This window comes from Astyanax mexicanus, chromosome 23 (genome assembly GCF_023375975.1).
Source record: "Astyanax mexicanus isolate ESR-SI-001 chromosome 23, AstMex3_surface, whole genome shotgun sequence".
Classification (NCBI taxonomy): Eukaryota; Metazoa; Chordata; class Actinopteri; order Characiformes; family Acestrorhamphidae; genus Astyanax; species Astyanax mexicanus.
In genome coordinates this window covers 29,033,604-29,043,882 of record NC_064430.1, presented here as the reverse complement: position 1 = coordinate 29,043,882, position 10,279 = coordinate 29,033,604, and the positions used below count along the sequence as shown (strand labels likewise).

Sequence of the window (10,279 nt, the reverse complement as noted above, 5' to 3'; positions counted from 1 at the left end):
ACACTTAAATACACATACACAGTCTGGCTTCAAAATAGATTTTACTTTGGCTACGTTCACATTACGAGCCTCATTAATCAATATTTTTTTTCTCAGATCAGATTCAATGGTTGTTATGTCTGTAATGTGCACACATCTGTAATCTGTAACTAAAACAGAACACATGCACATATTTAGGCCAGATATGAAAGTAATTTAAATCCATGAAAAAAAAAAAAGATATGTTACAATAAGGCAATTTTTTTTATTTTAGTCACTTCAGCCTGGTAATGTGAACGTAGCCTGTCATCTGTGGTGTTCATGCAGCACGGTGGCTCCCCCTGTCAGTTACCTCTGGTTACTCCAGTTTCCTCCCATCTTACAAAAAATGTGTTATAAAAGAATCTGGTGTAGCATCGTGAGAAACAGTGCCTCACCTGTGGCAATGCAGCACACTAAAGCTCAGTACCCCGAGTGTAGATGTAAGACTGGCAGCTGGCCCAGGGGGTATTTCTGCCTTTTACTGAGTGATTCTGGAAACGCCTCACCGTGACCCTGACCAGAGACGTAAATGAATTAATTTACAGTGGATGCACAATTAAATGCATTTTTTTTTGTTTTGTTCTCTTACTACAACACCTATGATGCTTTATTAATTTAAACACTAGGAGTCCTAGATTGCTCAACCAATCACAAACAGATCATCCTCTGATATCATTCTCATTTTACATTTTTCAGTCTAAAATTATTTGATGACTGTCTAGATATCCATGTTGCCACCTTTATTTTAGAACTACAGTGATTTAAAATGTCTGGTTTTATTATTTTTTTCTCTGGAATAGCAATGCTATGCCCCTATCAATGGCATTGTAAGCCTGTTGGGAGCATTGGCTAAAAGCTCTATATTTCAGAATACTGGGAGCGAACGTAAAGGGATATTTAATAAAAGGTTGGACTCGTTATCATGTTTCACTTCACCCCAAGTCCATTTTACACAGTAAAAATATATTTCAGTCCAGTTTCATACATTTTAAAATGTATTTTATAAATATATAATATTTATTTTAATATTTTATTTATTTTAATATTTAATATTTTAATATTTAATATTTTAATTTATATAATATATATATATATATATATATATATATATATATATATATATATATATATATATATATATATTTTTTTTTTTGGTTTCAACCATGTATTTGGGTCTTTTTTTTCTTTTATTGTCAGTTTCCTAGTGTACTAAGAACTATTTGAAAATGAATGTGCATAAAGATGAAAAGAACCATCTTTTTGTTATTTCCTAATACATGCAAATATTATCTTTTAGCAGTTTAATAATAAAATAATAATGTAAAATTATATCAAAAGGCATGCCAGGAGGAAGTGCTTTGCAGTAGGAAGGCTTAAGTGGAGCCTGAAGAATATAGTTAAACATTACATATTAAACCATTAACAACTTTTCCTGATCATAAATAAAATAATAAATACATTTTAATTCATGGTTCACGTTTGGTCCCTCCAGATCACATGACCTGCAGGTGAGGCCATGCTTAATTAAAGCCCGGCCCTATTTCCACTATGGCTGATATCTAGGCAAACTGTTCAGACTTGAGAAAAGCAGCTTTTTCTTCGGCTTACAACTGGAATATCCGCCTCGACGCGTTTACTTTAAGAGAAGTGAAGATTTTACTACCTGTTTAAGGAGATAAGCTGTTTTAGTAAAAGCCTGCAGACCTGCAGAGACTGGAAAACAGACAGAAAGAAGGAGCTGAAGGTGGCATGAGTGAAGGAGGCCAGCGTCGCTAGTAATAGAGATGGCGGAGCAGATTTACAACATTAAAGGAGCTCTGAACTCTGGAAACCAGTTCACAGATGATCCAGTAAGTTCATACCTGAGTTTAGACTGAGTGTAGTTGGGGTATAAGACTGTGTGGCGTGATCTTTGCTTACGAAACTCAAGTGGTTGCTTTAGTTATATATAGTTGCCATACCTAACGCTATATGACTTACATTATGACGATACATTAGTTGAAAATATAATTTTCAATTGGAATGGAAATTAAAATTCTGTAAATGGGTTTAATGTTTAATAATGCAATAAAATGAAAGGTTTGGAAGGTAAAAATGAAATGTTTTAGCCAAAATATAATGTGTAACTTAATGTAATCTGTAATCTTAAATGCTCTGTAAATGAACGTTTAATCCTGGAATAAAATGAAAGGTTTGAGGAAAAAAATCAAAATGATGGTAAATTTAAGCTAAAATATAGTTTAAACAAAAAATTTGGGAGAAAAGTTGAAGTATGATTGGATTTCAACGTTTTTAACTAGCATGAGATGTTATTTTCTTGATATCTTTTGCTAGGTTATATTTTTATGCCATTCTTAAGCATGATAATATTTTAATGCCAATTTTAATATGAATATATTTAAGTATTTAATGGCGTTTTTAGGCAGTTAACTAAATATAGATGTCATTTTCTTGATGTCTTTGCTATGTTACATTCGTCACATTTAGGCATGATATTTTAATAAAAAAATGAATATTAAAATAATTTGTATCTACTAGTACATAATGATGATTTTAGCTAACTAGCTAGATATTTTTGTCATATTTTTAGGTCATGTTTAGATATGATAATAAGTTATACTAAAATATTTAGTCTTGGTTTTTGTATCTACGAGTATTTAATGATTTACACCAGAAATACTCATGTGTTCCTAAAAAAAAGCCAGCCTATATTAGCCGGCTAATGTAGGTTAGCAAGTTATAAGCTCGCTAACGATAACGATAACCAATGACTTAGCTAAGCTAACGCTATATTTTGTGTATTTCTGGTTAATTATTAAGACTAACGTTAACAGTTTACGCTAAGAAAGATACATATCCATTGGCAGACAGCTAACTAATTTTTAATTCAACTTTAAATATGTTTTGAAATGTTTTAAGCGCGCTGTTATGAGAAATATGAGAATGTCCCTACCTGAGGTAAAACTGACGGTTTACCTCAGAGCTGAACTTGCGCGCGGATGAATTTGAAAAGTTACGGCTCGCGCCCCGCTGCGCAGATTCGCTGATCTCCAAATCATCGTGTGGGGCAGGTAGTTGAGTTTATGCTGTACAGATCAGTAAATCTGCTCTTCTGCTTTCAAATGAGCGATTTGAGATCGGTTTATAATGTGAAGGGCACATGGCTACAAAACAAGATCAGTTGATTTTACTATTAATAGGTATATTTTTTGAGTGCAGTAAACATTGTTGTTTTGTTCTGTAAACTGCTGACAAATTTTTCCAAAATACAAATATTTTCTTTTTTAACATTTGTTTGTAGTAAATGAGAGATGGAAAAATACGTCAAAGAAAACATGTTTATATGCATTTAGAAAAAATAGGAATACTGCTGTTTTTTAAAGTTTTAAAGAAATCAGTATTTGTTGGAATAACCCAGATTTGTACTCATCACAGCTTTCATGCTCTTGGCATGCTCTCCATCAGTCTTTCACACTGATTTTGGATGACCTTATGTCGCACCTGGTGCCAAAATTAGAACAGTTCAACTGTGATTGTTATTGATCAGCCTTCTTTTAAAGCTAATCTAAAGCGCCATTCTTGGGATGCACATCTATTTGGAACAATATTTGCATTTTTAAAGAATCAGATATTTATAGATATATCAAACCGACACTTGTTGACGTTTTTTTGTTGTGTGCTAAAAGAGGACCACTTGCCATAAAACACAGATAAATAACTGCCAAACCAGTTGCAGGTCAGTGCAGCGTTTAGTGCTAGCTTCTTTGGGACATGGCAAAAGTCATAAATTAGTTTTAGTCCCATGATGTGGCATGTCAGTCTATTTTGTTGTATTGTCAGTCAGTCATTGCAGTACATAAATGCACTTTAATATGATATTGTGGTTGAATAGTCTTTAAATTCATCCAAAACCCTTCCAATATATATCATCGCTCTTCTAGTAAAACTAATGTTTTTTCCCTGCCTTTCCTCTGGCAGGAGCTGGAGGCCATTAAGGCCCGTGTGATCGAGATGGAAGAGGCGGAGAATCAGAGAGAGGTGCAGTATGGAGGAGGGAGACAGCAGCTCCTCTACAGCCCTCAGGCAGGTGAGCTTGATCAGCTGGACTGCACCTGAGCCCATCTGCTGGGCTGTGGTGCTTTCTACTTGTGCCTCATCGCTGCCCAATGAGCCATGCCCCAGAAGGGCTCTCCTGCTGCCTGCGGCTCACCGTTAGCTAAAGACAGTGCTGTCACAGGAACAGTCTTTTATGGTGGATTTTGAGATTTTATGTAGTAGTATTATAGATATTCAGATATAACTATTGTTATGAATTGTGTTATAATAGACTTTTAAAAGAGAAGAACAGATTTAGACCAATGGTAGAGCCTGTAAAGTAAAACAGTCAGACATAACATTTAATACGGCTGACGGGAAAATAATATTGATATTCCAGTGGCACCTGTCAAGAGGTGGACATATTGGACAGCAAGTGAACAGTGAGTTCTTAAAGGTGATTGGCTGAAGCAGAAAAATGGTGTACAAGGTTGCACAAACCATGGTCCAGACCAAAATTTTGTTTGACCAGAGGAGATCTCGGTCTAAATCAACTTAGCCATGGTCCAGTTTGTTTTAAACCTTATTATTATTTATTTTTAACTTTCAGAAGAAATTGCAGGAAGTTGAGGTAGGCTGTAGTCACCTATTAAACATTAGAAGAAAAAAAAGGAATCAGTGTTGTGCTGAGTGCACAAATGGGCAAAAACTGAAGCGGGTGATTCCTGTGTATGCTGTAACTGTATATTAACACTTAATTCCTAAGGAGAAATAAAAGGAATCTGAGGGTAAAGCTCATTCTTCTTGTTAATCGGTTTCAAGTAAAGGGAAATGTAGCTCATGTAGGTGAGAATGACAGGATGTATTAAAGTTCTTTAATGTGCTCACTAAAGCCTGAGATACACTACATGACTACAAGCTGATTTTTATAGAATCTGAACTAGTATCAACTAATAATATTTCTGTTGTGTGTCCCTCCTTGTGTCACCAGGACTCTTCTACAGTATGACCCATGAGGAGAGAATAGATGCTGACAACAGATCTGTGTATGTGGGGAATGTAAGCCTTTGTTTTGTTTCTGTTTTATTCATTTTATGTGAATGTGGCTCAGAGTATACTTTTTATAGTAGTTAACCTTTTAATGTTTATTGATCTGCACCAAATATTAATAAACAGTAATCAGGCTTTTTTTTTCTTCCTCTAAATGAAGACCATTGACCTGGGCCAGTTTTAAGCCTTTAAATTTAGCCTTTAAAAATTTAGTTTTTAATTTCTGGGTTATTATAATAATACTGTGCCTTTTTGTTTTCACATACTTTTTTTTTTTAGAAAGGTGTGAAATGGACTAGTATGGTATAGTAAATCAGCATGCGACCCCAGCATTTTAAAATACAGCACTTTTAGCCGATGCTTTCAGCAGATATTTGGGAATGCTGGGGGTGAATGGAGGTGGGCTATTAGGCACATTTTAAAATGATCATGTTTCACTACAACCCAATTCCATTTGTCCTTTAAGATTTAAGATTTTTTAAATTCTTTTGATTATTTATCATATTTACTCAATTACTGTTTACAATTTTAGCGAAAAATAGCATTTGATGGAAAGGTGGTTGACCTAGAGCTGAAGACATGTTGAATTGTTCATGGTGATTTTTTTTTTTTTTCCTTTCAAAGATACATTTTAGATATTCTAAAATAAATTTAATAACTGATATTTTGTCACTTTAAGCTCAGTATCGAGACCATATGAGAGCTATTAAGTGTAATTAATATTAGTAATTGGTTATCATGCAGCAGAGACCTTTAAAATTAAACTCTATGTAGGTTTGATGTCACTGATGTGGGGTTGGGTTATTATTTTTTTTTAATATGTAAATTAATAATTGAAATGCATTTGGTTTCTTAAGGTGTAAATATTTAAATGATAATTAATTAGATTAACCAGGCAGCACTGCAGACATGGTCAAAAGACCCTCATAAAATAAAAAAACTGTATACAATGTACAGGAAGTTCATTAAAGCGAAGGTTAACATTCATCTACAGAAACAGTCAAAAGTTTGGACTCAAAAGTGGACATGATTTGTATTTTTATTGGTGGTGTAAAAGTGAATTACACTCCTCACCTGCAGTAGAGGGTGCCCAGAAGCAAAGACACAAAAAAGCCTATAATCGCATAATACTGCTTTAATTAATTGGCAATATAAACACAAACTCAGCAACCATCAGAACTGTACACACACAAACACACACACACACACACACACACACACACACTTTATTCAAGAGCTTTTTATTATTTTTAAGATATTCTGCATTGTAGATTAATACTAAAGTCATCCAAACTATAAAAAAACACCTGGAATTATTTAGTCAAACAAAAAGTGTTAAACAAACCAGAATATATTTTATATTTTTGATACAGTGAATAGCTTTATTTAAGGAATGTTCTAATCTATATTATGTGAAGAAACACTCAACTAAGTAAAGAAAAAAAATACTTTAAGAAGTGATGGTCAGTCAATCTGAAAAAATTCACAAAGACCATCAAAAGCGTTATGATGAAATTGGCTCTCATCAGGACCGCCCCAGGAAAGGCAGAGCAAGAGTTGCCTATGTTGCACAAGATAAGTTTATCAGAGTTAACAGCTTCCTAGATTAGAGCGCCTAAATGCTTCACATGCTTTTTAGTCTGGATCATTTCAGTGTTCATTTACAATTTTATGGGGGAAAAATTAAAAGATTGAATGAGATGATGTTTTATTGATACTGACTCTACTGTAAATACAATATCCTGGCAGTATTTTGATATTAAGAATGCTACAAGCCCTGTTTATTTAATATACACTGGGGTCTCATGTTACTTTTTTTACTATTTGAATGGAAACAGGTGGATTATGGGACGACTGCTGACGAGCTGGAGATCCACTTTAATGGCTGTGGCCATGTTAACAGGGTCACCATTCTGTGTGATAAGTTCACAGGCCATCCAAAAGGGTGAGAGCGTGGCAGCATTTACCCGTACCGCTGCTGTGAACACGCTTCATCAGTGTGTACTCTCTCCCTCTTCCCCTCAGGTTCGCCTACATTGAGTTCTCCGATAGAGAATCAGTGAGGACGGCCATGGCTCTAGACGAAACCCTGTTCAGAGGACGTGTCATTAAGGTGAGGGAGAAAAGGCTAAGAGCCAGACAGCGCTTTAAAGGTTAGGAGTTGTGTTTTTGAAGCAAATATTGATTTTTCTTTTTTCTTTCCTTTCCTCTTTCACTCCCCCCTCCCCCCCACAGCCCTTTGAGTGGCTGTTGGTCCTTAGTTGGATGATATAAAGCTGTATTTTGGAGTGATTGGTGTAATTTTACAGAGAAGGGTTTCAAAAGCTTTAATTTTTATCCCCAGAATAACGTTTTCCAATTATAGTTAACAAGCTATGGCCCACATATAAAGACCACCTACAGATGCTGAGAGGAGGAGAAAAGTGTGTTCATTCTGAGTTTCAGCCTCCGATTGCTGAGAAGTTGCTCTACTAAAACGTCCAATATAAAAGCTATAAAAAAATACACTTTAATTGAATACACCCTGTCATTCACTAGGTAGGGTATTAAAGAGTTTATTCTGCGTTTGTTAGAGTAAATGTCTCTACTGTTCAGAGAAGGTTTTGGCTAGATTTTGGAGCACTGCTGTGAGGATTTGACTGCATTTAATAAGAATAGCATTAGATTTACTTTTACATTTATGGTATTTAGCAGACGCCCTTATCCAGAGCAACTTACAACAGTGCTTCGATGTTTCTTCAAATATCCAAAGCTAGTTTGTAGACTAGGATCAAGAGATACACAAAGCTTGATCATGTTTAGAACCCTAGGAACCCCATTTTTTTTTTTTTTTTTTTGATTAGTCTAGGAACTCTTTGAAAAGATGTCTTCAGTTGACATTTGAAGACCGCGAGTGACTCTGCTGTTCTGACAACCAGTGGAAGTTCATTCCACCACCTTGGTGCCAGCACAGAGAAGAGTCTGGATGTCTGTTTTCTGTGTGTTTTGAGTGATGGAGGTTCGAGCCGAGCCGTACTGGAAGCTCTAAGAGCTCTTGGTGCAGATCTGGCTTCGACCATTGCCATCAAGTATGGAGGAGCTGGTCTGTTTTTTGCCTTGTAGGCCAGAGTTAGGGTTTTGAATCGGATTAGTGAGGATTAGTGAGGTCAAGGTGGTGATTATCCACCACCTCTCCTCATCCTATCAATGCTGTAGAGGTGCTTTATATATCCCTCTAGCCCAAGCCTGGCATATTAGGCAGGGTGTCAAAGGTTTCATGTCTTGATTAGCTGCCCCATATTCTCTATATTCTATTGTCAATACTAAGAACCAGACATGGCAGGTGTGAACCAAAAGACCAGAGTCTGGTCCGACCAAAGGAGGTGTTCTTGGGCCGGATCTACTGAACCACAGTCTAATTCGTCTGCAGTTTGAAGAGACCTGAATCTGAATCTGTTTCTCTGATTTAGCTATTTATAGGTATAAGTTTGAGTAAAATGAACATTGTTGTTTTATTCTATAAACTACAGACATTTCTCCCAAATTCCAAATAAAAATATTGTCAATTAAGAGCATTTATTTGCAGAAAATGAGAAATGTCTGAAATAACAAAAAAAGATGAAGAGCTTTCAGACCTCAAATAATGCAAAGAAAACAAGTTCATATTTATAAGAGTCTTAAGAGTTCAGAAATCAATATTTGGTGGAATAACCCTGTTTTTTTTTAATCACAGTTTTCATGCATCTTGGCATCATGTTCTCCTCCACCAGTCTTACACACTGCTTTTGGATAACTTTATGCTGCTTTACTCCTGGTGCAAAAATCCAAGCAGTTTAGTTTGGTTTGATGGTTTGTGATCGTCCATCTTCCTCTTGATTTATATTCCAGACATTTTTAATTTGGTAAAATCAGAGAAAGTATATTTTTCTTTACTTAGTTATGCAGTTCCTGTCATAATATGGATTAGAACATTACTCAAATAGAGCTATTCACTGTACACCAACTCTACCTCTTCACAACGTTACAACTGATGCTCTCAAACACACTAAGAGACAATACATTTTGAAATTTCAGTTAACAGCTGTGCTGAACTTGTCAAGAGTTAGTTTCTTGGATTTCCAGGTAACTCTATGACTAATAGAGTAATGGAAAAATAAAAATAAAACATGTACACATTTGACTAGTTTTGTACATGTGTAATTGTTTTGTACAAAATCAGCAAATTAATAATACCTGTGTTTTCTGTCCCTGCAGAGTTAATTATTTAAATACTTTTTAAATACTAAATATGGTGGTCTTGTGGTTTCAGGTACTACCTAAAAGGACCAACATGCCTGGCATCAGCACTACAGACAGGGGGTTCCTGCGGGGCGGCCGATTCAGAGGCAGAGGATTCCGCGGCTCCAGATTCAACAACGGCAGATTCCGCGGCTTCGTCAGGTCAGTGTTTCCTTTCAGCAAAGATATTCTCATTAGTTTATATAACATTCCGATAGAAATTATAAATAAGAATTGCAATCAAAAGCTAAATGTCTGGGTTTCTATTGCCATAATAAACATTTCAAGCACAAAAAAACCTCCATCTTTTATTCTTTAACCCTCTCTCTCTACTTTTAGGTTCTAAACTCGGAGGCTCAGTTTGAATGTCTTCATTAATGTGTGGTGTTCCTGTACCCTGTATCAGAGGAGGTAGGAGAACACAGCCGTGGTGTGTTCCTGATTGACTGAAAGAAGAGAACCATTCTTTTTGTTTTCCTTTTTTTTGAATGGTCACGTCAGCACTTATAGGTGCTCACTGTCACCCAAGCTCTACCCTAATTCTCTTTGGAACTATGTAATTTTGTGGATAAGATTTTTTAGTAGCTGTATACGTTGGGTAAAGCTTCTCATGTTCTGTCAGACTTCAAGCCTAAACATTTAACTAAGAATCAAGCAGGAGAACTTGGTTTGAACTAATGATAAACTGTTACCATTTTATTTGTATTTTTATTGATGTACCTTCTTTGAAATTCAATGAGCTGTTTAGAGGCTGGGTTTACTTTTTTGCATTTCAGTAATTATTATTTTTCTTGGTTTGTGTAACTTTTCTATCCTCTCTGTTCACTGTTTAATATAAATCACAGAATGAATTTAATGAAGAAAATAAATAAATAATCTGTTTTGCTTTTGCCTGTATAATAATTCAGTTCTCTCA

At 35.3% G+C, this 10,279-nt stretch overlaps 1 protein-coding gene across 1 annotated transcript; it reads left to right on the top strand.

Moving 5' to 3' along the window:
- Positions 1-1,516: 1,516 nt before the first annotated feature.
- pabpn1l (PABPN1 like, cytoplasmic) lies at positions 1,517-10,245 on the top strand. Its single transcript, XM_007230077.4, has 7 exons — positions 1,517-1,871; positions 4,000-4,108; positions 5,048-5,115; positions 6,945-7,051; positions 7,132-7,219; positions 9,395-9,525; positions 9,703-10,245. The coding sequence occupies exons 1-7, from the start codon at positions 1,806-1,808 to the stop codon at positions 9,707-9,709; spliced, it is 576 nt and encodes a 191-aa protein (XP_007230139.1). The 5' UTR covers positions 1,517-1,805; the 3' UTR covers positions 9,710-10,245.
- Positions 10,246-10,279: the final 34 nt, after the last annotated feature.

Bases quoted from the DNA above. Each gene is read 5' to 3' on its own strand.
- pabpn1l (XM_007230077.4), top strand. From the start codon at position 1,806: ATGGCGGAGCAGATTTACAACATTAAAGGAGCTCTGAACTCTGGAAAC. The intron at 7,052-7,131 runs GTGAGAGCGTGG...TCTTCCCCTCAG, and splicing joins TTCACAGGCCATCCAAAAGG to GTTCGCCTACATTGAGTTCT. The intron at 7,220-9,394 runs GTGAGGGAGAAA...TTGTGGTTTCAG, and splicing joins TCAGAGGACGTGTCATTAAG to GTACTACCTAAAAGGACCAA.